The sequence below is a fragment of the Eublepharis macularius genome, chromosome 2, assembly GCF_028583425.1.
Source record: "Eublepharis macularius isolate TG4126 chromosome 2, MPM_Emac_v1.0, whole genome shotgun sequence".
Lineage (NCBI taxonomy): Eukaryota > Metazoa > Chordata > Lepidosauria > Squamata > Eublepharidae > Eublepharis > Eublepharis macularius.
This window is the reverse complement of record NC_072791.1, coordinates 155,794,861-155,822,552: the sequence shown is the minus strand read 5'-3', so window position 1 is coordinate 155,822,552 and position 27,692 is coordinate 155,794,861. Positions and strand designations below refer to the sequence as shown.

General features: G+C 40.6%; 1 protein-coding gene across 1 annotated transcript; it reads left to right on the top strand.

The window, feature by feature from the left end:
• The first annotated feature begins 200 nt into the window (after positions 1-200).
• On the top strand, positions 201-27,459 carry ARPC2 (actin related protein 2/3 complex subunit 2). Its single transcript, XM_054972181.1, has 10 exons — positions 201-428; positions 9,098-9,132; positions 10,243-10,355; positions 16,017-16,062; positions 19,284-19,470; positions 20,319-20,412; positions 22,538-22,664; positions 24,689-24,789; positions 25,582-25,682; positions 27,010-27,459. The coding sequence occupies exons 1-10, from the start codon at positions 355-357 to the stop codon at positions 27,032-27,034; spliced, it is 903 nt and encodes a 300-aa protein (XP_054828156.1). The 5' UTR covers positions 201-354; the 3' UTR covers positions 27,035-27,459.
• The last annotated feature ends 233 nt before the right edge of the window (positions 27,460-27,692 follow it).

Sequence of the window (27,692 nt, the reverse complement as noted above, 5' to 3'; positions counted from 1 at the left end):
ATCCCGGACTTCCAACCAACGTACACGCGCCTGAGGACCTAGACTGGTCGCTACGTAAATGCACGAGCGTGCCGCTGTGTGACACCGTGGGTGGAAAATGAGGAGCGCATGCGCGAAGGGCGCTTGCTTACTCTCCGTCTTCCTCCTACTCTCAATACCGGAAGTGACGCAGAGTGCCGGCTCGGCGGAGGTGGGTGGGGCCCCCGTGGCGGAAGCGGCTGGAGTCGGGCGGGTCCCCGGTGCGGCGCGCTTCTCGGCTAGGCGGTTTCTCTTTCCCCTCCCCTGCCCCTCCTCCTCCTCTCCCCGCCCGGCTTCCGTACCCCTCCTCACCTCGTCCCGCCCGCAGCCGTCGCCATGATCCTGCTGGAGGTCAACAACCGCATAATCGAGGATACGCTCGCGCTCAAGTTCGAGGGCGCGGCCGCCGGGTGAGAGTGGGAGTGGCAGGGGCGGCCGGGGAGGGAGTGGGTCTGGGGTCCCCGAGCGGTCCTCGTCCCGACAGACCACGGGCGCGCTCTCCCGTCTCCATGACGGCTGCCCGGCGATAGAGTGGGCATTCCGGGCCTGTCTCAGCCCCACACGCCCACAGTGCCTTTCGCCTTGTTGAAACCCGCATGATGACAGGGCCCTGGAGGAGGATCGACCTCCATTTTTCAGGTGTGGGTGGAGAACCTTCACTTCCTCTTCTCATCCAAGTAGATATCGTTGGGGTGCTTGCTCGCCCGGAGGCCTGGCCCTTTCGCTGAGGAGGGGGGAGCTTATTATGTATCATTTCTCCCTCTCCTCTGAACTGTCAAAATGTCTGTACTCTGCAGTAGGTTGTGTTTCTTTTGACCAGCTCCCTCTGGGTGGAGGCCCTTTTTTCTAGAAAGAAAGCTTGTCGAGGCATGGCTTCAGTCTGAGAAAGACTCTTAAGTAAGCGTTTCCATCAGAGTAACTGTAGAGTTGCTATATAATAGTTCCTAGGATGCCCTCGCCACATATGGGCATTTTCTGGAGAAGAAAGAGCTTATCCCCTGGCAGTTATTTGCTCATCTTTGTTTTAATCAAGATACTGTTCATCAGTTTATATGCTCAGTACAGTTTTATTATGAGAAGTCCAGAACAGATGAGAGTAAAAAGTTCTTCAGAGTTTCTGAAAGGGAAGTGAGGCGTTTAGTTAGTGTGCCAAAAAAAAAAAAGACAAGGGAGTTGCTAGTATTCAAAATGAGCCCAGAAAGTGATGATAAACCTGTGGAACAGCTTTTCTGCTTTGAAATTATTTTTAAAAAATTGTTCTGTGTTTGTCAAACAGTGTTAGTGAACCCAGCCCAGCTATCGGAGAGTGTGGGTGTATCCCAGCTCTGTGCTGCCTCTGATGTGCCTTGCTTTGTGTAATGGCCATCCTACTCTTACTGCTACAAAAGCTCCATAGGCTACTTTGAAGCACTCTTTGGGGTATTTCAGCAAAATTTGAGAACAGTAGTCCCTTAAAAACCAGCAGGATTAGAGATCTGTGTCATGCTGTCATTCAGTTTAGTATGAGTAGCTATTAAGGTATCACTGCTCTCTGTTACGTGAGCCTAAATATTCACCCTTTCATAAGAACATAAATGTCTTGCAGAATTGCATTGGGGTTCCTCTAGATCAGCATTCTCTGTTGGATTCCTAGCAAGCAGTGCTTGTTAGGTAGTCCCCAGGACATTGGACTGCATTTTCTCTTCTGCCTACCACTAGTATAGTAAAAGCTAGAATCTTTGTTGGTTTCATTAGTTCCTAAATGAAACTTTTTTTCACATTATTCTGGCATCTGTTGCATTGAATATTTGTGATGTGGTATGACTTATTTTGGACTAGAAAGCATGGCTCAAATTTAATAATAATAGTGCACTTTGTAGTTTGAAAATATATAATCAATTGTGCTTTTGTTGGAAGCTGTTGAGTCTTTGGGGTACACTGCACTGTCAGTGCAGTGAGGAGCATTTCCTGTCAGAGCTTTATAAGGGTGTGCATCACTTCTCTAATGCAGTAGTTGTGGCTGAGTATGCAATGTTCAGTTATGTTCAGCTTTTGGTACTATTTATTATTCAGGCATTGCTTGCATGTTGTAACAGAATACTCTGTGGGGACAATGGGCATAACGAACTAGTTCTCTATACTTGAGAGGCAGCAACACACCCCATGGTCAGTGTATGGTACTACATACATCAGTACTACATAATCCAACGTTTTCTGTTTTTTCTTAGCAGGAGATATTGTTTCTCTTTGTAAATATTCATATGAAATACCAAAAAATTGTAGTGGCAGTGTCTTAGAACCATGGATGTAGGATGTGAGGTGCTACTTTAGGGACCTTCTGTGCTATTTTTTAAAAAACTAAGTCCTAGTTTGCTGCAGCTTCACGTTGAGAGTACAATTGCAATTCCCTCACTAGGATCTGCTTTTGTTCTATCCTTCTTCCAAGGTACTCAGGGCAATGCATATGCTCCCTCCTTAAGCATGTCTCTCATGAACCTAGTGAGGTAGGTTAGGCTTAAGAGAAGGCAGATCATCTATTGAGCTTCCTGGATAAATAGGGCTTTTCTTGCTGTATTCCCACTTTAAGGTTTTATGTGTACATTTTAATAATTAGTGACTGAAATGGGGTTATACTAACTTCCAATTAAACCATTTATGCATGCTTCTAAAAAATGGCCTCTCTACAACTGTAGATTTAGCACCTTAAGTAAATCAACTGAGAGGAAGTTGTAGCTTCTGCATTTTTAGCTGATGATTTCCATGTCCAGACAAGCTCAGAGCGAAGGCAAAGATGTGAAATGAATAATATGGTAGTTGTTTCAAGCTGAGTCATCTCTTTATAATATGGAGAACAGCCGTAGAGATAGGTTTATTGTCTGCTTTTATTTTTAAAATAACTGAATTGTAGTGCTTCTACTTCAAAAACTGGGGCCCTTTTAAAATGTGTCTTCATTTGTAGGGCTTGAATTTGGGAGTTTTTTTCTCAGTTTCCAATTTTGTTATTTTTGTTGCTGTTTCTTGAACAGGATCATGTCCGATCACTAATTTGCTTATCCTTTTTAAAATCACTTATACCATTAAATAATTGCAGATAAACCAGAGTGGTAAGGTCTGAGTAATATGCTAGGTCTCTGATCCCATAAAGCATGTGTAGCCCTTGTTTACAAGTTGAAAATCCTATTGATAAGCTGTTCAGTAGAGAACGGGGAGGCTCAAACCAGACCACCCCCTCAAACTCCCCTTTCAAAACAGGTTATCTGGTGAGAAGCATTAACTGTTTTAAATAATTTTATATGCAACCCTTCCTGTTGGATAGAACTTGGGAATTACGCACATAAGACCCATGTATGTGTGTGATTGCCATTCTAGCTAGGAATACTCTCAAGGGAGTGGGTTTCTCTGAACATACATAGCTCCTGGCTAGATTGGAGTGTGTCCTGGATTTGAATGTCTTTCCAGTTTACATGTGGTGGTGCAATTTTGTGAGTGTGTGATATAGACAAAAGAGCAGGCATTTTTAGGGAAGACCAAGCTTTGACCATCATCGTCTAGATCTTGTTTCTTTTGTCTCAGTGTTGATAAAAACTCTTGCTTAGTTTTGCTCATGGGTTTTCTGGAACATCAGATTGTGTGCTTTTTAAAAGAACAGATCTCCTTGGTACAGCCCAGAATGTTAAGCATCCACATCTTTCAATGTTAGTGGGAGTATTGATCTGTGAGCATTATGCCCACACAGCTTATGCTGTGCTAAGTCGCACCCTGCAGCTTGTTTTAACTATTTTGGCACTGGTTTGTAGTGTTTCTATAATAAAAGTTTGCATCTCTCTCCCCCCTCCCCCCGTTACCATGGTCACACTGTAGTTACCTTTGATGTACATAGTAGGTTTTTTTCTGACACAGATTAAACATGTAAAGCAGTTCACCTTATTGGCTTGAAATCAGGTGGTTAGTATTTCTAAAGTTATTTATCCTGACTAATTACTACAAAAACCATATATTTCCTGTGGTTGCCTCCTTCACTTTAATAAAATGCTTCTGTCAAGGTATACAGATTGCTTTACAAAGAAAAGCAGGACCATTGAACAAATGATACCATGGTAGACAGAGGTAAAGGTGGCACAGTGGCGGAAAGCTGTAAAATAGAGTAGCAGTCTCATTGTCAGGCCATTTTGCCATTTTGATGCTTTCCTTGCTTCTGATGATGCAGATCTGCATAAGGTTTATCAGGGACAGCGTGTCTTGATATTCATATCATAAGCGTGCTTACTTGGAAACAAATTCAAATGCTTTTAGAGGGACGGTATTCCAAGTATGTGCAGTCTTAGGAATGAAGCATATGATTCTGCACATCTCAAGCCTGTGTCGCCCATGTTCACAGCACAATGTAAAAATGTATAAATTGGGATATACCTAAAGTTTGTGATTGTGAAGTCGTGATCATGGAACAGCTTCCCTAGATGACTTGAATGCTGTTATTTGCTGTTGTAATGTTGTATTATTGGCACAGCATTGTTACCAGATTCTACCATAGTCTATATTAGTATATCCTGCTCTGCAATTCCCAGGAGAAATGCAGAATATAAACTGAACCCCTGTACAGTGCAAGCTTTAAGCTTTTAAATGTTTGTCCTTTAGAATTGGATTGTCCTGGAATCCTCAGTTTCTGTTATTACGCAGGCCAACCATTAATTGAAAAACCAAGTGATCTCCTATCTAGGTTGCCTTTGTCCTGAATCTCCTGTGTGTGCATGGGGCCCTATACATTTTTTAATATAATAGATGAGAAGCAAATTCTGCGCAAAATAATTACTTGTTTCACTTTACTTTGTAGTAATTAACTGTTTGTATGAGGCATTTGGCTTGTGTTTGACTGAAAATAGAGGAAATAGGGGATTTGACTTGGATTTAAGTATGTGCTGGCTCATGTCTGTCATAGCTGCCTCTTATATCTGTGGCTTTGGGGAACAGCGTCTTACTAGGAGTTCAAAAAGTAGAACAGTTTCATTTAAAATCTCATAAAACTGCTATTGGTTAGTTGAGGTACAGAGGGCTGACTGCAGGAAGAAATTAGGCTGCTCAGAGCCTGTTCTCATAATCGCTAAAGTTATTGTATGTGCCCTTGCAGTTGACTGTTAATGTTTAATGGGGAAAACAGCTGCCATTTTTAGCCTCAACGTTTTGATAAGCTTGTCAGAAACAGGTCTGTCTTGCATTTAGGGCGGGAGAGAATTGCTGGGTGATGTTTTTGGTTTATGAGCTTTTTTGTTTTCTCCTCAGGGCGGAATTCAGTGAAAACAAGTTCCCTCTGTTTCAGGTGTAGAAAGTTTTCAAATGAACTAGAGACAAACTTATTAGATCTCATGGTGGTGTTTTGTGTGAAACATTGAGGCTCAGCCTTGTTGGATGACTTGTCTGCTTGAAGTTTTTTTTATTGGAAAAGAAGCCATAAAAAGGAAGAAGTCTTCCCAGTACAACAGCACTGGAATGAAGCTAATCTTGTACCAACATCAAACTATATAGGTTTTGTGTGTGTGTGTGGTACTGCTGGTACTCACATATGAACAGCACCATAAGATTGCCTAAAACGATCAGTTCCTGGAGGCTTTACTATTTACCTGGGTGCTTATAACACACTGTGTTTGCAAACCAGTTTATAGTTTCTCATCATAAGAAATAATCCCTAGATTGGTAGGAGAATTGCTGTTATTATGTTGGAGGTGAAATTCTGCCTTCCAGTAATAGCAGCTAAAAGCCAATAAATGCAAAAGATGAGTTTTACTAGTCATCTGTCTGGAAAATTACTGACTACATAGAATATTTAAATCAAAGCAAAGAATTGACTCTTTGCTTTTGGAAAGAAATAATTGGCCAAAAGGGTGTTTGAAGCGTTCTCCTGAACATTAGTTCATTAAAGATGCACTGAAATATGCAAGGTCTTTCTTTGGTAGGCAGGCATAGGAGATTAGGAATCTTCCACAGTATATAGCCCTGGGTAATGTACTGTATAGGTGCATACCACACAAGTGAGGAATTCAGCATTCAACTCAAAATTTAGCATTTTGGATTTCACCAGTGTGGGTGTGAAGATGCACTTGAAATCATGGGCAGGGCCTGCTTAAATTTCAGATGCCACAGCAACAAAACTTCAGAGAGAGGAAGTGCCTCACCCCATAGTTACCAGAAATTGAATATGTTATGCAAAAACAAGCAAGTATATGCAAATGAGCTTTAAATGTCTGATTTATTCGGGGTACCAGTGTCACCCTTTTTCTTATTTATTTGGTGTTTAATCCCTTGCCTGATTAGATTATCTGGTACGTGCCTACTATAGGCATATATTTTCTGTTTCATTTGGCACACCCCATTAAACTCTTACTTGTACTCCCTCATGTGTGCATATTTATAAGTCGGTATGTTTTTACTGTATTGATATATAGATAGACATATAGATAGAGAGATAATGTGTGTGCGTGAGCGTGTGTGCTGTTAAATGTTTTCAATGTCTTGGGGATCATATTTGGGGAGAAAAGTAGTATATTAAAGTTTTAAATAAATAAATATATGATAAGATAACGTATATTTTGCATGCACAAAAGCAACGTAATTTTTTTAAGCTAGCAGAAAACCTTGTAATTTCAACTAAGATGATACTGAAATGGCTTTTCCTAGTATTTTGATGTCTGGCAAAATAAATAGAAAACATGAGAATATCTCTGTGGCTGAAAAAAATGTTTGAGAAACACCCATCATGTAAGCAGTTTTATTGTGTAAGGCACATTGTCAGGTTGAGGTGGACACAGGTGTTTAGGCTTGATATGCTAGCTATTAAGTTTGCATAGTGCAGCACTTTGAGAAGTTGTTCTAGTAAGGGTTTAAAGTAGGAATCATTATTTGGCTTCTTGACTGAATCATACATCTCAGTCAGAGCCTTTTCATCAATGTTCTACGTGGAACTCTCTGGCAGAATCCTAGGAAGAAAAGGACATGGACATAAGAAAAGGTGCCTTTTTTCTTTTCTGTTTCTTTTTTGGCTTTTTCTGTCTTTCCTTTTCTATTTTTCGATTGAGAGAAACTGCTTGGAAAGACAAAGGTGGAAAGGGAAAGGCAGAAAGAGTTAGATAGAAAATGAGAGCTCTCACCCCCTTTGTTTTATCCCCTCCAGCGAGGAATTGGCTGGAAAAGGAGCCAAAGGATTTCCAAATGACAAAATCTGTCCTCTTCCTCACAAGCTCCTTTCTTGTCCCCTCTCCAGCACACGACATATTATGGAATAGAAGCTGGGGATGGAGGAGAGAGATATTGAAACTAGATTGCTGGCAGCCTGCTAACCAAGAAGCTTAAAAGCATGTGGGCAGAATGTGTGGTGTTACGGTGAAGCAAGAAGCTTTTAATGGATCTTCAGCTGCATTTGAGGGAAATACTTGTCACAAAACCTTGTCTTACCTTCTTTTTATGTTCCTGGATTTCCAGTGGCCCAAAATGTTCCAGCAGTGTTGTTAATGGGAACATGTTGCAGTAAATGTGTTGCAAAATCTGTATTACAATTTAATGTATTAGATTTCTTACCCAACTTCCCCACAAGTAGGTTCAGGGTGGGCTATAATATTATATAGTGGTACAATAAGTTGAAAACAACAATACACAATAAAAGATAAAATTTACAATTTCATAATTCCAATACAAAATGAAAACCACCATCTAAGATGCAGCATATGATTCTGGGCATAATTCAGAATGCAGTTTTGACCTATATGACTGCCTTTTCCCTTAGGAACCTGCTTTTCGCCAGAATCTTCCTATGAGTACCTTCTATAGATCATCACCGCCCCTGCCCCCCCATAGTATGACTTGTGGTGACCAGAGATAGAACTTTTTTTACTATAGCACCACATATTTGGAACTACCCTTTCTTGCAGGGTTCAACTGGCACTTTTGTTGTTGACATTTGATGCTGGGCAGAGACCTTTTTTATGCATGCTTGGAAGGTTTGCATCTTCCTATAGACAAGGAGATAAAGAGCTGAGTTTGAAGACCTCTTTTATGAATTCTTCAATTTAACTACCATTTATTTTGATTCAGAGGTTGCAACAAATTGTGGTTATGCTGAAGAGTTCCCGAATGAGGAAGTCTTTCATCTTAGCTTTGCAAAAGATGAGAGAGCAGACAGGGCAGAAAATGAACCAGTCTTGTTCTCATGAACTTTGGAAGGGAGAGGCACTAAGAGCGAAATCTGAGCCAAGGGAAAGAGGGATTTCTAAGATAAGGGAAAAAATCATTTTCTTATCTGTTTGCATCTTTGCAGCTTTCCAGTAACTAGGTAAGAGTGATGCAGATTAGGATTGCTGCAGATGTCGATAAGGCAGAAGAGATCACAAACAACTGTATAATGAGGTTAAGCAGTAGTTTCAGAGATGGCAGATTTTGGAGGGTGTCAGCCTCTATCTCCTCACCCCCAGTCAGAGCAGCTAACTCTTCATCCCGCCCCATTCCCCAGGCATCATGAAGTGTGGCAAGCTGCTAATGCCTGAGAAGGGCCTCCCAAACTCTCAGGAGCAGCAAAAGTTTGGGATGCCCAATTGGGCATTAGCAGTTTGCAGCATAGTGCTTCAAGAAGTTGTGGAAATTGAGAAGGGAAGGAGTCTGATCTCTTCTGACTCCTGAGCAAGCATTTGGCTGTGTTAACTCACAACTAGTTGGGATGGCTTATAGAACATAACAATGTCACCTTCTCTTGTTTATTAGGGTTTTCTTATAGTTGCTCACAGCAGAAAAAATACCAGAGTTTTCAACTGCTAAATTAACAACCTGGAATGCCTAAAGGAAAGAAAATTTTGGAGACCTCTGTTTAGTTTAGGAATAGCATATATGTGAGCCAGGCTTATTCATGGTATTCAGTTCATTTGTAGAAGAAAGACATGATTTCTCTCAGGCTAGTAACATGGCTTATATGCTGAAATGCGCATTTTCTTAATATAGACATGCTAGAAAGCACATGAATCAACTGCTGGCATTTCGGCTTTATGGATACATAAATCACATTTCCTGTAAATGTTTGACTGCATCATCCAATTCTGATTATTGTATTTTATGTTTCCCCCAGAAACAAGCCTGAGGCCGTAGAAGTGACATTTGCAGGTAAGGACCATTATTTCAAACTCAGTGAGATAAAAATGAAATGTAAATCCTTACTAATCAGTTAGCTCTCTGACCCTTCTGATAGTTATAGGCATGTGAACTATTCAAATGGTAGACCTTGTTCTGGAATTTTAATCACTCGTAGTCAGATGCCTATTGCCTCTCCTGTTGGTGATGATATACGGGTAATGGCAATTGGTCAAGTGCTTTCATAACTGTCTCAGTGTAGTGTATTCTGGAATAGAGTAGATTTTTAAAGATATGTGAACCAGTAATGTCACCCTGTTCACATTTCACACTTCAGTTTATTAGGTAGTCCAATGAAAAGATTGTTTGTCTCAGGCATTGGAGGATTTGATCCCTATTCACTTTTGATCTCACTTTTTGATCTTGAATATGAAGGGCTGCCATAGTATGGCATGGGTAGCTGCTGTCCTTGGAACACTGATAACTGTTCTCTCACCAGCAGTGAAATCAGTTTGATGCTTAGTTCTGCCCTTGTGCTGGTCCTTGAATCCTAGCACTGAATGTTTTCAGTTACTACCACAGACATTGTAAAAGGTAAAGCTTTTTTATTATAGGACTAACCAAAATAATCACCAAATAGCAAGCTTTTGAGCTTCCTTGGGCAGGACTCAAGTGATTTATTTAGTGACCATTACAAATTAAAAAGGCATTAAATGAGTTTTTGAAAACTTTCAAAAGACCAACATGGTTTTCTACAATCATTCCCTCAGAATAGTTATAGTACAGAAGTAGGCCATTATCAAGTCTGCCCTTCCTTAGCAGGGTGCCTGCTTTCTGTGGCTCTGCAATTGTTATTTGCTTCATTTAGTTCTCTAGCTCCTTAGGTACATCTGGGTTCTAATAAAAATCCCTAGCATCATGCATCATCTATGACAAGTTCTAGTCATAATATAATTTCAGGAATGTATGCTGATTTTCTGAAGCAGATAGGTTTTGCTTAATATTTTCACTAGTTCACAGACTCTAGTAATAGTAGTAGGTTTGAAGGCCAAAGAACTTTATTTTAGAAGGGTTCTTCACTTACTATAGAAATAATCTGAAGATATATGAGCACTCTTAATTTTGCAAACGCTTCCTTCCTAGATTTCGATGGAGTCCTTTACCATATTTCCAACCCAAATGGTGATAAAACAAAAGTTATGGTCAGTATTTCTCTGAAATTCTATAAAGAGCTCCAGGAACATGGTGCTGATGAGGTAAGAATATACATGTTCTGTAGTATTTTTTCCTAAAATGGGAAAAGAGATTTCTTCATGTGCTTTTTGTCAGATCTGCTTGTCTACTAACATTCTAATGTGTGCAATCCTAATATACCATTATAAGTCTTGTCCACTAAAATAGACCCTATCCTTTATCTTGCTTCTTTTTAAGGACTCTCAGTCTCTCATGAATTTTGTTGCAAGGGAAATGTGAGAAAGTAATTAAAAAACTCAGAAAGTGGCTGGGGTGCATCATATCATTTGGTCTTCTTTAAATTAAAGTTAATAAAAGTGGACATTGTTGATTAAGAAACTGACCCCATTTGTGAGAACTGAAGTAACAACTATGATTTAAGGTACTGGCTTTGTCGGACATAGCCTTAAATTGTCTGGACCCAGAGTATCTTTCCTAGGTTAAACTGCTGTCCTCCTTAATGGCTACTTGTTTGATGCTGTCCTCTGTACAAATGAAGCAATGCACATGATGTCCATAGTCCTAGACACAGTAGAGCCAACATAGTGCCAAAGGAACAAACTGAACCCTGCTTTCATCAATAATTAATGAACCGCTAATGTACTTTCAATAATGTAAGCAGACCAATGTGGTCAGTACCAGCCCTTTCACTGCTGGCTGGTTGGAATATTATTATTAGAAGGTTTGAGTTGTGCCTTTGGAAAAGAGAGCTTTTTGGAGAGGCACTGTGCAAGTGGACTGTACTACTTTTGTTGGAGCAGCCCTTTCAGAACAATACATCTTAGTGTGTTTGCATCTAACTTCAGGCTTTAATGTGTGAAGTGGCAAGTTTGGTTCATGGTGAGCTGCAGGTCTCTTGCAGAGAACCATTTATGGTAGAAAAAACAGTCTTCTCTGTGTCTTGTGGTTGGATCTCTCAGCAGAAAATGTGACTCAGTTCCTGAAGTGGTTTTCAGATGTTGCATAACTAAATGGGGTTCATAACTGCACAGCTTAGCAAGAGGAGATGCTGCAATTGGTTACAGGCATATAGTATAACAGTTTATAATACTACTTTGAGTCATGTACACATACATCTAAGAACTGTGGTCTTTGAAAATTTAGCTGGTAAGGACCAATGTGGATGTTATACAGTATATTTATAACACTGCTTGCATTGTTTATGAAAAGCAGTGTAGGGAGGAGCTGCTTTTTGAACAGTGAAGAGGGGTTCAAACTTTCCCCTACCATTTGCCTATCCCTGTTTGTTGTTATTTCTCTCCAGGAATACCATATGTGGATCTGCTGCTCTGGAACCAAGTGGGTGGAGGGGAAAAGAAGTTTAGGAAATAGCTCAGAGTGAGGTGGTTACAGGGAAACTGGTCTGTTGATTTACTTAGAACTGTTTCCTTTGGAGCAGCTTTGCATAAAATGGCTGACTGAGTTTTTAAAACCTTTATGTAATCTGCCTGGAGTCTCAGTGAGAAAGGCAGACTTTAATAAATATTTGGCTCTAAGTCTCTCAGGCTTTCTGTGCAAGTAAAATAAGTAGTGGAGATGAGGAAGTGGATATTTTAGATTTTCTGTGTGCCCTGCCTCTGAAGGAATGGGTGGAACATGTGCCTGAGGAACTGCCTCCCCCCCCCCAACACTTATGCACATTGCAGTTTTGAGTAGCTGATAATTGGGTGCAACTTAGAAGATAAATGAATGTTGTGTTATACCTGCAAACTCTAACCCAACCATTTTCCTTACTCACCAGAATTATCTGATTGGAAGAGTATAACTAAATGTAGAGGAATAGAACAAATAGATATTCTGCTGGGGGTGGGGGAGTGGGGGTTATATGTCCAGAACACCTGGTTCTGGGTTACAAATGTGACAATGAGAAGTTTACCAAGATTTTGCCTCAGTGTTCAGTGGTGGGCAATATATTATGCTAGTACAGTAGAAGTTTTTTCCAGTACAGTAGAAGTGGCAGGTGACCTAACTTTAAAATACTGAGTTCTAGCACTTGTTTCATGGGATATTGTAATGATTTTAAATGTGTGTATGTGTCTTTAAATGCTTGCTGTGGTGCAGATGAAGAGTGAAGGAGAAAGAGAGGGATGAGTGAGATGATTGGTTGAGGACTGAGAGAGTGGGTGGAATGAATGCAGTTTTCAGTTACTGAGTGGAGAGAGAAGATTCAGTCTGGGGGAAGCAGGCAAGCTGTGTGCAGCCTGAGCACGTTTAAGCATTTCTGAGAGAAATACCTAGTCTGATTTTAGCAGGCAAGCTGTGTGCAGCCTGAGCATGTTTAAGCATTTCTGAGAGAAATATCTAGTCTGATTTTAGCAGGCAAGCAAGCTGTGTGCAGCCTGAGCACATTTACGCATTTCTGAGAGAAATATAACCTGTATGGAAATCTGAACTCTGTGTGTCTGAGAGAAACCCATTCATTCTATCTAAAGCAGGCAAACTGTGTATGCAGCCTGAGAGAGAAAGTTCATGAAGATCTGTGTGACTGTGCCTAAGTAAAGAAACTTTAAGAACAAATAAAACTCTTTGAAACCATCAAGCTTAAGAAATAATAAGAAACTGATACACTTCTTGTAAAAATAAGATCATTTTGTTTTTTGTTTATCCCAGAGTATATGCTACTGCTATATCCTATTCCTATCCTCAGGGCCACATAGACCCATGAAGAAGCCTGATGGTTGGGAACGTTATTAAAGGGGAAATTTAAATTATTTTGTAACCTAATTCCTGGTGGCAGCAATCTACCCAAGAAGGGGCAAGAAGAAAAGGGTTAAAGGCAGCAAACCTAACTAAAGAAAGAAAGGGGCTCATAAGTGGTGGTGGCGGTGGGATATCCTGAGAAGGAGAAAATATTTTAAGTGGGATAGAATATCCTGGGAGGAAGGAACATTTTGAGAGAAAGACATTCTGAGGGGACAGATAGCCAGGGAGACAGAGTGTTCAGTTAAATTCTATGAGGAAAATAGAATTGGTATAAAGGACAGAGACACTAATAGGATTTATAAGAGAAAACATAATCTGGTGACGTTTAGTAAAATTGTAGAAGGAAATACAATTAAAAGAGAGAAAAATGTCAGAGTTTCTGGGGATGAAAAAGGAGGCTCTGATTCAGAAGTGCAAAGAGTTAAATTTACCATGAGGAGAAAATGTAGAAGAACTGAGAGTTATACTGATACAAAGTAGTGTGGAGCCTAGTAGAACTGCAGAGGAGAGAAACATTGAAGGAATGTACAACCCTAGTTCAGAATATTTAGTTTCTGAAAGAACAAAAGCAGTTTGAGAAGGAAAAGTGGAAGGTATTCAGTTATTTTTCAAGGGACAGCTCTCAACCGGTAAGACTCATAGGCGTTACTCAGTTTGATTGCAAAGTGTCTAATTCCTGACAGAAACTCCCAATTATTTCTGATGAAGGGGGTGGTCAAGGGGAACACAAGCAAACATAATGAGCCTTGTCTATGAATTCATCATAAAGAGGGCATCTAAGAGGCTGAGACTCTCACTGGGTTGTGATGTCTTACAATACTGAGTTTCATAGAAAATGTTTAAGTATTGTAACTGGGTCAAGTCTGGAACAGTAACACTGTCTTCCAGTCTTGTGCAATGTTAGCATGATGTGATATAGGAAACTCAAGGAGGCTGATATCAAGGGTGTGACCTTTTGTCTGACAGGTGTTAATTAACCAAAGGAATAACATGAAGAATTTTATGGCTTCCTGTTCAGACACAGCACTAATGATAGGGGCTTCCTCTTCATGCATCTGCCTGTGCCGTTAGCTGTGAGAGTGAATGGAGTCTGCATTGAACTTTCTCTTAGTACTTTGTGATTAAAGCTTTTCTTTTAAAGCCATTGCAAGCTGTGATGGAAGGGCTTATATAATTCTTTTCCTAGTCCTGTTGACATGTAGGCAATCTGCATCTTCTTGGTGTAATTGCAAGTGTACCTGTAGCCAGCCCACTGCAGGTACACAATTGAGAGGCTGTGTTCATGCTTTGTAAGATGGGTTGATGCAGCTGCTGCTACTCAGAGGTAATGACAAGTTTCGAAAAGAGAAATTCTAGCCGGTATTGTACCACACAAATACATGTAGGCCCTGTGGACTACCCCTGCAAGGGTACATGGTCATGCAGTTCTTTCCTGCTTTCCTCCAGTACCCCCTGAGACATTTTACTCCTGATGCTGGAGGTAGCAGCACTTTTGTGAACAAAAAGCCATGCAGCCTGAGTGCCACAGTGTGAAGGAACCAGGCTAGCCTCACTGCTGCTCTTGCAGAATCTGTTATATCAACTGGAATAACAATGATAGAACAGGATAGTTGTTTTACGTGATCTCTTCCCAACAGGCCTCATGATTTCCAGCATCAGTGTTCTGGGAGGGGGGAAGGCTGTTAGAGGAAGGGCAAGGTGAGGAAGGAGTCATGTCATGATCATTCCTACATATTTCACCGATAAGATCCAAGCTCTTTTTGGGGGGCGAGGGGTGATGAAACAATTCTCCAGTTATGTGTTTCCCTTGATACTAAGCTTCAGTGGTCAAACCTTGGCTGAGGCAAGACTTCAGAATTTTCCTAAGCCTAATAACTATTCCACCAAAATTTGACCTGGGATCAGAGTGCTACCTTTGTTTAAGGCATTCTGAAAGCCTAGGTATAAAAGACACTTATCCCAAGATTATTCCTTACAGTCACTTCACCCACAGTTTTATGAAGGTGCAAGAATGGTATGAGTTGAATTCATAAATCCCAGCAAGATCGTGGACTTTTTGATCTTTCATCCCAAATTAAAGCATCATCACAATAAGGGAAAGTGTGGTGGCTATGTAAAATACATAGTCCCATAGGGGAAATATGTTGACCTGCAGGTGATTGTAGCGCAGATGTGAATAGCTGAAGTACTATGGATTTCTGTGTGCTTGAGAATATCTAAATCGAAGGTCTGTTAACAAAGAACAAAAATGTCAAGTTCAGGGTCTAAGATCTCACAGTCTGAGAAGTACTAAAGAGTCTGTTACATCTTCGATGCCTAGTTGTCTAATTTGGGAGGCCATACTACTTCCTTCTGTTCATTGGAGCTCTTATAATAATGCGTCACTAAAGGAAAGATGCAGATTGCGTTGTGATTAATTGTAGATCCAGTTATATTAACTGCTCACAAGCCTGTTTTCCCTCTAATTCCCTAGCTGTTTTTAAGGGGTGGGGAGCATTAAAAATCAAACTGCTGTTTGACTCACACTTGGCTTATCTGCTTTTGCCTTTTGGACTAGGCAAAAATAGTATCAAGCATTGAAAGCAGCCTACCTGTGTTGAATTTGCCTTTTGTCCAAGTGAGGATCAAAGCTGTAGTGAATATTGGATGTCTGTGCTCACTTGAACTGAGCAGTACTAAAACTGGTACCCCAGAGATGCACAGCTGATATAGGATTTGATGGTGGTGAGCTATGCTGTCAGGTTTCACTATGCAGTATTATTTCCTCACATTCCGTAATACCTGTATCTCTGCAAGTGCATCTTGAGATGCTTGAAAAATATTTGGGGTCTCTGAAAAACTGCCTTGCACATTTACAATGACTAGAACTAGGTTTAGGCTTTTCAGAGCAATGCCACAAGGGAAGGGTAGGAAAGGGCGGAAGAGAGCAGATGGGAAGAATAATTAACGTTCAGTACTTTTCTTTTTTTCTTTCTTCCCAGTTGTTGAAGAGAGTGTATGGAAACTACTTGGTAACTCCAGAGTCTGGTAAGCCTCGAATATAATTTGTGCTCTGCTACTTGTTCTGTTTGCAGTTCCAATGTAATTATTCTCTGCTTTGCAAAAAGAAAAATTATCCTTCACATTTTCAAGCCAGCTCACAGTTGGGATCTCCTTGTCACAGTGCTATTTAAAAGCAACCCCCTCCTCAGTGTTCTGTACAGAGAGCTGAGAACATCAGAGCTGTATTTCTCAGCAGCACAAGCTATGATTCTGGATCCGCCCCCAAGCAAGCCCCCGTTCCTCTGGTTAGGGATTCTTTGTTCTGTGTAAAGAGAGTGACAGGCACTCAGAAGCCCCAGAAAACCATGGTTACCTGTGACAGTGCTGCTTCCCACTCATTTGTTACCAAATAAGAGTGGGAACTTGCTGTCTGTATTGGGGAAAGGAACAGAAATGCTATTATTGTGGGGGTGGGATTTAATAACGAGCATAGGGGTGTGCACCCCCCCCCCCAATCCAAATTCAGTATCCCTGATCAGATTCTCTAATATGGTTTGGTAAGATAATAGAATCATGAATTTGTCCAGCTGTTATTTCCTATGGGTAAAAGTATCCAGGGAGCTGAGGGGGTTGCATTTTTCAAGCAAACTCCTCCACATTTGCAGGGAACATACTCCTTCCTGTCCACAAAAGAATCCCCAAATTTCAGGGAGATTGGACCCCGAGGGCCAGTTCTGTGGGCTCCTGAACAAGGTGCCCCCAGCCACTCTCCATTGTTTCCTATGTGGAAAATATTTTGAAGATCTCCAGAAACAGAGAAAACTTAAAAAAAGGTAACCCCTGGCCAAAAGCCACTCCCAATGCATGCTGAACAAACAAAACCCGACAGAATCAAAGTACAGCAAGGGAACCAATGTCAAACCAGAGAACCCCAGTGTCAAACCAGAGAATCCCAAACAGAAGCAAGGGGAGTGGACCTTGCCAGACAAGGTACACAGTGGTAGATCGACGGGTTCTTTTGGAGCTTGGAGGTGGAGGCGGGATGGGAGTCCACAGCCCTCATAGAGAAAATCAGGCAGCAGAGGTGGAGAAGCAGCAAGCAAGAGGACAGTGGTACAAAGTGGCGTGAAGTGCTGAAGCAAGCTCTGTGTCAGGAGGGCAGCAGGCAGAGAGGTTGGGAGAGGAGCCAGCTGGGAGCATGGGGAGTCGTGAGGGCATGGGCGGAGGGAGATGATCTTGCCTTCTCCCCATGCGTAGAAAGAAGGAGGGGAAGCTTAGACAAACTTGCCTGCTGCATTTGCTGGATTAAACAAAATAAACTTGGTTTAATCCAGCACATCAGTATCCAGCTTCCCAGATCTGATCCAAAATCCTCTAATTTAAACTGGAATAATCAGACTATTCAACCAGTATATGAATGCTGGATTACTCACCCCTAATCAAGCAGTTGATTTGAATGTCTTCCTATTGGAGATTTGGAAAGAAATTAATTTATGAATGAATGATACCATGAGGTATTTCAGACTTCAGAAGTAGTGACTGTTTGATACAAAGGAATATTAAAGATATGATTTTGTTGAATTTTAATAAACTGATCTCTTATATCATTGGATTTGGATAGATGAGAAACCCTAAACCTGTAAAAGTAAATACACTCAAAATTAATATTATACCTCAAATTATATGTTATGCATGCAAACACTTTTTCATGTACCTTATAGAAATATTCATAAAATTAATACTTTGTTTCGGAAATTTGTGTCAGGTTCAGTACCACCCAAGATTTCTTTAAAGAGGATGTAACTTTCAATTAATGGAGGAGGATTTGGTCTTCTGGACCTTAGTGTTTATCATCAGGTGTATTTGTTACCATGTACAAATTACTGGGATTCCACCCTTCAGTTGGGAGTATCTATCTTGGGTTCTTTTGGAGGCCTCCTTTTGGGAACGACTTTTTAAGTGGAATGTATTAGGGACTACTTATGTTAAAATGGATTTTGTTCCTCCAATGATTTCTACAACAAGAGAAGTATGGCATATAATATCACAACAATATCAATTCGACCCGTTCTCACATCCTAAACTAACATTATGGTCAGATCCAGACTTAAAAACTGGGAAGGAATCTTTCTTATGAAATGCTTGGACAGATACAGGAATGTTTACTTTAGATCAATTGATAGGTAAGAATGATGAATTATCATTTTTTCAACTGTGGTCTAAATATGATTTGCCAGCTTCTGCTGAACGGCAATATTTACAATTGCAACGTTCGTTGGTATACAGATATGGTCCGGTAGCTTTGAGTGCTTCGGAATCTCCCACACATTTGGATATTCTTATTGAATCAATACAGAAAGCGAAATCTACAATATTTGTATATAAATATTGAGGGTTGGTTAATAAATATGATACAAAGAGCCTTAGAGATGAATGAAATGAACAATCTGAAGAATCCAGTCTTACTAAAGCAAAGGGATAAGGCTGTAAGTCATATGACTGGCCCAAAGTCACATAGTGAACTTCCACAGCAGGGTGGGAATTTGAACCTGGGTCTCCATCATCCTCATCACATACACTACAGCACATTGTGAGCAAGTACCCATAGATAGAGCTTGACACTTGTTTGTCACATTTTTTTATCCTGCATCCTCCAAGGTGCTCAAGGCAAAATGCCTCATTCTCCATTCATCCACCTATTGCTGTTATGGATCTTAAGTTGCAACTTATTCAGTAAAAAAATATTTTGTGGTATATTGAACACCTCAGCATTTTTTTTACTAAAAATTGCACAATGTCTAACAGTTGGCAATGTAATTTACAAAATGCATCTCTTAAGCAGATGCTCTGGACATGTTTAATTCAGCCCTTTTGTCTCTTGGAATCTAATGGATGGTCAGTGGAAATGGACCCTCTGTGCCTTTACGGTTATACTTCCAACATTAAAGAGATAAAATTCCACTTCCTGTAAATCATTGGACTGAAGATCTTATGAGCATATCAACATTTGAACTTATTGCATATAGAAAGCAATTGCATTTAGACTTATTTTTAGATATTTGGAAGTCTTTTAAAGCTATCTATGCATAGATGTTTGCCAATAGTGTTTTTGTAGCCGGCACAGTTACTTTTAAAAATTGTTTGCTTTTTAATTTTTTCTGTTTCACACTAATAAAATATTTTTTAAAAAATTTTTTTTAAAAAGAAGTGATGAGTGGTCAGAGAGAGGGGACAGTTGCAAGGACCGTATTATTTTCTTCTTCTAGGTTATAATGTCTCTTTGCTGTATGACTTGGAGAACCTTCCTGCTGCCAAAGACTCTATCGTGCACCAAGCGGGCATGCTGAAACGGAACTGCTTTGCCTCTGTCTTCGAGAAGTATTTCAAATTCCAGGAGGAGGGGAAAGATGGGGAGCAGAGAGCAGTCATCCATTACCGAGATGATGAGACAATGTAAGAAATAATTGGCCTTTGTCTCCCCTGTCCCAGTATCAGTTTTGAAAACTTGATTACAATCTGTTCAGAACATTAGCTATGCATTCTACTTTTTTATTAATATATCTACTTCATGTATACCCCACCTTTTTCCCCAGTGGAAATCCAAGGAGGCTTACATCATTCTCTCTTCCCCTTTATCCTCACAGCAATCCTGTGAGGTAGGTTAGGCTGAGAGTGTGACTGGCCCAAAGTCACCTAGTGAGCTTCCACAGCAGGGTGGGAATTTGAACCTGTAAAGGAGCTTACTCTCTGAGAGGGTGACTGGCCCAAGGTCACCCAAGGAGCTTCATGTCAGCGTTGGTGTTTCATCCTAGGTCTCCCTGGATATAGTTCAGCACTCTTAATTACTATACCACATTGACTCCTTATGCTTGAAGACTGTTTTGCAAACTCACAGGTGTCCTATCCATCTACATCATAAGACTGTGTAACAATCTATGCAGGTAATAAGACTGCAAATTTGAACTATCATCCACATTGTATGTTAAAGGTGTAAATTAGAGCTAAGACTTTGCTTCTCTCAGAAAGAGGTGTGAGGCCTATGGCACATAATGGCTGCCATGTGGAGGCAACTTTGAATGGTATGCAAGAATTCTGTCTTCCTTCATGTATAGCAGCTGACCCTATTGATTGGAAGAATTTCCCTGTTATTGCAAGATTGTGTGGGGTGAGATTTGAGTTGGTAAGAAGCAGAATCATATAGTCTCTTGGCTAGTTGATGCACAGCAACTTTTAAAACCAATATCCCTGTAGATACCTTTCATTGAAAATTTGTAATCTCCTCCTTTCTTCCTTCCTTTTAGGTATGTTGAATCAAAGAAAGACCGTGTCACAGTTGTTTTCAGCACGGTATTTAAGGATGATGATGACGTAGTGATTGGAAAGGTGTTCATGCAGGTATGGCATTTGATATTCCTTAGAGTTTTAGTGGTTATGAAAGGCCCTTTCATTCCAGGAGCACCAGTGTACCTTTGAAGTGCAGTCATTCCATGAGTAGGTCTTAGGATCCACTGGCACAGCTGGTGCTTTTAGGCAGTTGTGTTTCTGGTGTTAAGCACCTATAATCACTAATTTTATACAAGGAATATTATCCACCAGCTTGTAATCTAAAGCATCATAAAATGAGGTTGTGGAACTACTCTCTCAGAATTGCATTACCAGCTGCGGCAGTCCACTCCCTAATCTCTTCTCCAGCAACTTTCTGTTTGCTTATAAAAACTTAAATACTTTAGGCACTGTACAGTGTTAAAAGGATGAGACTAGTCCTGCCTGTAGGCTTAGAGTTTACTGCTGTTGGGGTATATGGAGAAACCTAGGAAATGGATGAGAAAGAGGGTCACTTGGGGAAAACCAGACCCAGAGCAGAGGATCTTGAAAAGTCCGCTGAATGTTGTACAAGAGCCTGATGCCCTTGGGGAAGGTGTTCTACATATATGAAACAGCAAAGTAAAGGAGGAGAGGGTTGATTTTGTAAAATGGTTCAGGCTCAGAATCTGCTCTCAGCACTGGAAAACAAAGTAAGAATTGATGGGAGGGCCACTGATAGATGCCGAGTGTATCCATTGCCACTGAGTAGTTGCAGACTCTTCACATGGTAGGGGTTAAAGGAAGGGCTGCAACATGGCAAGAGAGAGCAGACAAAAGGAATAGACTCAAGAGCATGAGGCTTTTCAATAAGTACAAGAACGTTAAGGTGGAAAAAGGAAGCAGGATAGCAAGAGAAAGCAAGAGTGTAAATGCTCTTGTTGTTAGACCAGAAACATCATTTAGTGAAATTGGGGAGATGATTGATACAAAAAATGTTGAAAATGAGCCAAAAACATGATGATGGTTCAGTACCTAACACTGCCTTCTAAAATATGAGCTAAAAGATCATTTCCTGAAAGCCACAGGCATTTCTGTTCTGAGTCATGTTAGCTTGATCTGTTAAACACATTGAGTTTAACATTGACTTCCTAAGTTGCTTCCTCATGGCAAAAACTGCAGTTGCCTAACCTATCAAATTCCTTTAAACTATTCTACCCCTTTGCATATTAGGTATAAGGCAAAAATCTTCAATTCATTTGGTAGTGTTTACTTACAATGAATTTCCCTCATCTGGTTAATTCCTAACCTGTTGGAATGCTTCCCAGTTGGTGATGAGGAGTGTAGGTAAATGATAGAAGGTGTGTGATTTTTGTCTTAAAAGTCCTCAACTTAAGACTTATCATGTAACTCATCATGTAACTATCCTTTTCTGGAGAAAAGGATAGAGAAAGTTTTGGATAGAGGCCTGTACTGCAGTCCCTATCCAAAGTGGGTGGAGGGCTGTTACAGTGTGTTAATATTAAAAATGTATGTTAGGGGATCTATCATAGATCTACTACATAATGTGAAGTCAGCAGTTTGATCTCAGTCAAGGCAGTACGTACCTTCATGATGGTGAATCTGGAGTTAATTGTGCCAAGTTGATTTAAAAATTCAATTTTTAACCACATACATGTAAGCTGTTCCAACCTTGGCTTTAGCAAGGCATTTCCTTAAAACGATAAAATTGATAGCTTTCAGCAGTGTACAGAGCAGATGCAAAGCATTTTGTTCAGGAAAGCAAGAGTAACCAATGTTGTAATAGTTCTCCGCCAATCTTCCATGGTCTCATTTCTTTGTCTTGCATCAAAAGAACTTGCTCATGTCCTTCTTCGTCTTTGCATTTCTGATGGAGTTGCCAGCAAAAATATTGAATCTTCTTTCCAATTGCCCGCAAATGTAAGCAGACTATTAACAACTCAAATTATCCCATATGGTAAAAATAATTTTTCTGAGGAAGAGTTCATGGAGTTGACAGTGCCAGAATAGTTTTGATTGTTATGGTGAGATATGATGGCTGTTCAGAAATAACAGGCATTGTGTGTGGGGATCAGAAATCCTTGACATTAAGTATTTGTAGTCCCTGCAAGGAGACTGGCCTGCCACTCTTCAGAAATGGGTGTCTGTTTCTTTTGGTTTCTAGCTAATGGTAGTTTTAACTTGTCTTTTTTTTCAGGAGTTTAAGGAGGGTCGTCGTGCCAGCCACACAGCCCCCCAAGTGCTCTTCAGCCACAGGGAGCCTCCCTTGGAACTCAAAGATACTGATGCAGCAGTAGGAGACAACATTGGATACATCACCTTTGGTAGGCAGATAATGTGCTCAGTGTGACAAGGCTTTGATAGCTATTTCCCCCCTCAAATTCCTGGTTTACAGATTTGTAAACATTAAAACTACCAAAGATTGATTTGCCAAAAAAACTGATAGAATAGAAGTTGTTTAGAGCACTGATTGATGACATGCATTATCCAGACTGTTTTTGAAGAGCTCTGACTGGAGAGTCTTGGTTAGTTTGTGAAGAAATGTATTAAGCAGAAGTAGTTATGAATACAATAGCCATATATGGTAAAAGTGCTAAATCCAGGTCATGCAACTTCGTTGCTTTTGACTGATAGCTTAATTGTTTTAAGAGCTGATTCAAGGTGTCACTAACCTATACAAGTAAGCTTTAGTCCTCTGTCCTGGGGTGGTTGCAGTGGGCCTCTTGATGTTCAATAAGATACTGTTCATGGAGTGGCTGTCTTGGTCCTAAAGGAGGTTATAAGAAATGGATTAAAAATGATCACTTTTGACTCCTTTCTGAAAACATTATTCAGATTAAGAATTCTACAACTTTGATTATTTGTGGGCACAATGTAACCTTTAGGAAGCATTGGCAGTAGTAGCTGCTCTCTGCTCTATTTTTTCCATTAATTGCCAACATTTGAATTCATCATGATCAAAATCTTTGTTGTTAATTATTCCTCATAAACACATATCTGTATGTAAAACAATCTGAATGCTGAGTGGAATTTCCTTCATGTACAGGTCAGATTGTTCTGAAATTTTGCTGATGGATTCACTGGCGAGAGCCAGTTTGGTGTAGTGTTTAAGAGTGCGGGACTCTAATCTGGAGAACCGGGTTTGATTTCTCACTCCTCCACTTGAAGCCAGCTGGGTGACCTTGGGTCAGTCACGGCTTCTAGCTCTCTCAGCCCCACCCACCTCACAGGGTGTTTTGTTGTGGGGATAATTATGGCATAGTTTGTAAACCACTCTGAGTGAGTGTTAAGTCATCCTGAATGGTGGTATATAAATCGAACGTTGTTGTTGTTGTTGTTGCTGTGACTGTGTTATTTTCCTAGCAATTGGCTCAGGCCTCCTGATTGTGCTGAAATAGCCTCCTGAAAAAGCAAAAACTGCTTGCTCTACAGTAAAGAATTGAAAGATGTAAGCTAATTGCTGCTCTCCAGCCACTGTGCATAAGCCCAGTAAGATACATTCACAGGTAGTTCCTCCTGAATCACTGAACTAGCAGCTGCTCAGCACAGCTGTTATTCAGCCAAAGGTCTCCAGCCTTGGAACAGTGGATGGAAGCTATACCCAAACATGCCCAGATTATCTATCACTTGGCTGTGGGGAGTGCTCATGAGACATGTCTTCCCCAAGAGTTTTACTCCATAAGAAGAGGATGAGAAACTCCATCCTGATAGTTATAGTCTCCTCGCTGCCGCATGATTTTTGCAGCTCTCATTATTTAGGAGTCATTGCCAAGATTATTTGGTGTTGAACCTTGGAGGTAGAAAAAATGACAGTCTGCTAACCAAGAATTTCAACATACAGTAGTTAGGAACAGATACCATCTGTGCAACTAGATCCTTGTGAGGACCACTTCTTGGCTTTGAGCTGGTGATAGTGACATTCATTCCATAGTTGATTAGCTGCAGCATAACAGCTCTTCTTTGTTCTCGAGGCTCCAATCCAGTGCAGCTGATTATTTGCTTTCTCTAGTTGTCTGACAGGAGTAGGATGATGGTTACTGAGAAGTTCTACCAGGGTATGTTAAGGATCCATATAAGAGAATGTTTCACTGAAGCCATTCAGGGATTGAATAGAAAAGCGGAGCCATGATCTCTCAGACACTGGAGTGAATTCCTGTGCTAGCATTGCAGGGAGACTTGAGATCATTGCAAACGTCATGTTAATTCTGTTGCGCCATTGTGTAGTCCTTCATCCTTTCATACAGATACCTATATATAATTGCTGCATATGCTGTTGGAAGGGTGTCTGACCCTGTGGGCGTCCATGTAGCCTTGTGTAGGGAACAAACATTCTGCACCTTTTTTGCAGTGCTGTTCCCCCGCCACACCAATGCTGCTGCCAGAGACAACACCATCAATTTGATTCACACGTTCCGGGACTACCTGCACTATCACATCAAATGTTCCAAGGTACTGGGTGGGAGGGTATCACTAAAGCATTCGCCTGATTCCTAGTTTAGTGGAGGAATCCAGTATTATTTGAGGGAAGAAGATGTTATTTGAAGACAGTTTGTCATGTAAAACTTCTCCTTCCTTCATATGCATAAAACGACTTTGTAACATTCACCTGCCACCTTCTTGCCCTTTCCTCCATGAGGCATTACTTCAGGGAGTTCTTCCTCCTACCCCTGTACCTCAGTCCTTACCTAACTTTTTCCCTAAAAAAATGTTGGCTGGGGAAACAGCCAGCAAGTGGCTTTTGTCCTGTCATTCAAAAGATTGTGTGTTTCCAATGAGGCAAAGGCTTTTGAACAAGTAACCTGTAAGCAGCACATAAGCAGTGATAGATCATGGAACAGTGCAGGATGCACAAACATCTTAAAGAGTTTTCTGTACAAAGTTATGCAAAACAATGCCTTGGTTCTATGGATGCACCTGTTAACCCATTGGGAAAAGAACAAGGTCTTGAGTTTAATCACGATTCCTGTTTGCACACCCCGCTGAAAATAGGACCAGGAGTTATAAAGTGAGCCTTACGTGTCACGTGGTATACCATCTCCTCCCTTCCATTTCCCTTTTCCTTCTTTTTCTAGTTTGGCATAGTGTGAAGGTTAGGCCATCTGTGCATTGATTTCCTAGAGGCCCTAACATAGATCGTTGATATTGGATGCAGTTTTAGGGTGGGTAGATAAAATATGAATTTCAGAGTGTTGAGGCAGTGCCCTTCAGCTGGATTTTTTTTATCTTCTAAAAATAAAACAGGCTTACATTCACACGCGCATGAGAGCAAAAACATCAGACTTCCTCAAAGTGCTGAACCGTGCCCGGCCAGATGCAGAAAAGAAGGAAATGAAAACAATCACGTGAGTATCAAAGGGACAGTTTTCTTCCCTTGTCCTGTTTAGCGGTTGTTATAGCACAGATCTGGAGAAAAACAGTACACTGGAAAATGTACTGTTCTCAAAACTGCAGTGGCAACAGATAATAGGGTTAGTGCAACCTCTGGGCCACCTTGAGTACCCCAGTGCAACTGATAGCAGGGCATCTGCTTTTTTGGCTGGGCATTATGTTAATGTCTGAGCCAGTTGTCAGAGTGACTGTTTGTACAGTGTGGCCTGGGAGACACGCTAAGTTGCTGAAATACATACAATAAGAGTGAAATGAAACTCTCTGATTCGGGGATGGAGGGTGGGGTGGATTAAGCCCAACAAGCTACTGTAATGAATCCCAAAGGCTAAAAGAAAATACAATTTTAGATTCCTTATGATTTGCACTGAGGACTTGTTAACCTTTACCCAGAGATCAGCTGAAATAATCACATATTAAAGGGCCACTTTTTTGTCAGCAGTTCAGGATCTGCCTTAGGCAGCTCTTGGTTCCAGTATGATTTATTTTCAAATGAATAGGGATAGCTCTGAAGTCAGAGAGACAAATATGACATGTTCTTGGTCAGGAATAAACTCAGATACTTACACCTCTTTTCATAGAAATAGACTGCCTGTTTCTGTGCCCAGCTTAGGATCTCACAGCCTTGCAGTACATGTTTTGCAAATGGGCAAAGTCTAGACTTAGGTTTGGTCTACATATACAGCAAGAAGAGGCAGTAGAAAGGATGTTACCATTTCAAATTACAGGTAGGGAATGGCACTTCTCAAGTTCCCCTGCGTTAATAATTTCCTGTAAGTAGAAAACAAGCACAGCATGCGAAGTGTGAGACTAGAACATTTCTTACAGGTGTGTTTTTTTCATTTGTAGGGAGCTTTTTACATTGGCAAACATTAAAAATGCAGCCCCTTTCTCTTGCAATTTGAAGTTTTCTATCACCTCTGCTCTCTACCACTTCATTCTTCTGCATGTGTAGACCCAGGGAGGGACTAGCTGAGTGGGGTGGGCATGAACTGTTAGAAGTATCCTTAACAAAACTGTGAATTTATCTAAGAAAGTATGATTGGAGGGAAGAGGCGGGAAGCATGTCTAGAAATCTGCAGTCAGAAAACATGATATTATGGTAGAGAATAAATTCATGAAATAGGCCTATTAGCACGAATAAGTCGTAGTTTGCATGCTTTAGTCTGGATTTATAAATGGGCAGGGGATGGTACAGATAAATGAAGAATGAGACACTAGGGCCACTGCGAGGCCATAGTGTAGCAGAAACATCCTACTGATTGCTTTCTGAATTCTTGCCAGGGGGAAGACCTTTTCATCTCGTTAACACCTGCAGTGAGGTGGAGTCAGACATCTGTGGCAGAAGGCTGGAGCACTTGCTACCTGATAATCGTAGCTTTTAAACATTGCACCTCTCTGGGCTCTTAAAGGAAATAAATCCAATCGGGTTCTGTTTTCTACACAAGTTTGAGAAGTGATCTGTGAAATCGAGCTGTGCTTGCAAGGACTTAATAGTTCAAACAAAACAAATCTTAATTCCATTTTGAACTACTTTACTTTCTTCCCTTTCCCCTCCTCCCCTTTTTCAAGCTGTTTTGCTTTGCAATATGTTTACCGGTAATAAGTTGCAGTATTTCTTATGAGAATAATGCAATATTAACTTGTTTTTTCTTCTGAGTATTTGAGTTCACAACTCCTGTATCTGAAGAAATATTGTTGGGATTCATTAATAAAGGAGATCTTTCTATCTTACCAGTCATGGTTTATGGTTACTTACTATTACATTTGCATTATTAATTAGGACGTGCATGAAATCAGAAAAAGGTGTATAAGAAAGAACAGCAAAGTGAAGACTGTTAAGTGATAGGGTCTGTGTGTGTCTGTATACTCACATATACACAACTCACAGATATGTATGTGAATTGAATCCCACAGATCCATTCCGCTCACAATAGCACTTCCCCTCATACATGAAGCTCCAGCTT

Coding starts and splice junctions, on each gene's coding strand:
- ARPC2 (XM_054972181.1), top strand. CDS start 355: ATGATCCTGCTGGAGGTCAACAACCGCATAATCGAGGATACGCTCGCG. Junction 16,063..19,283: donor CTTGGTAACTCCAGAGTCTG/GTAAGCCTCGAA, acceptor TTCTTCTTCTAG/GTTATAATGTCTCTTTGCTG. Junction 19,471..20,318: donor TACCGAGATGATGAGACAAT/GTAAGAAATAAT, acceptor CCTTCCTTTTAG/GTATGTTGAATCAAAGAAAG.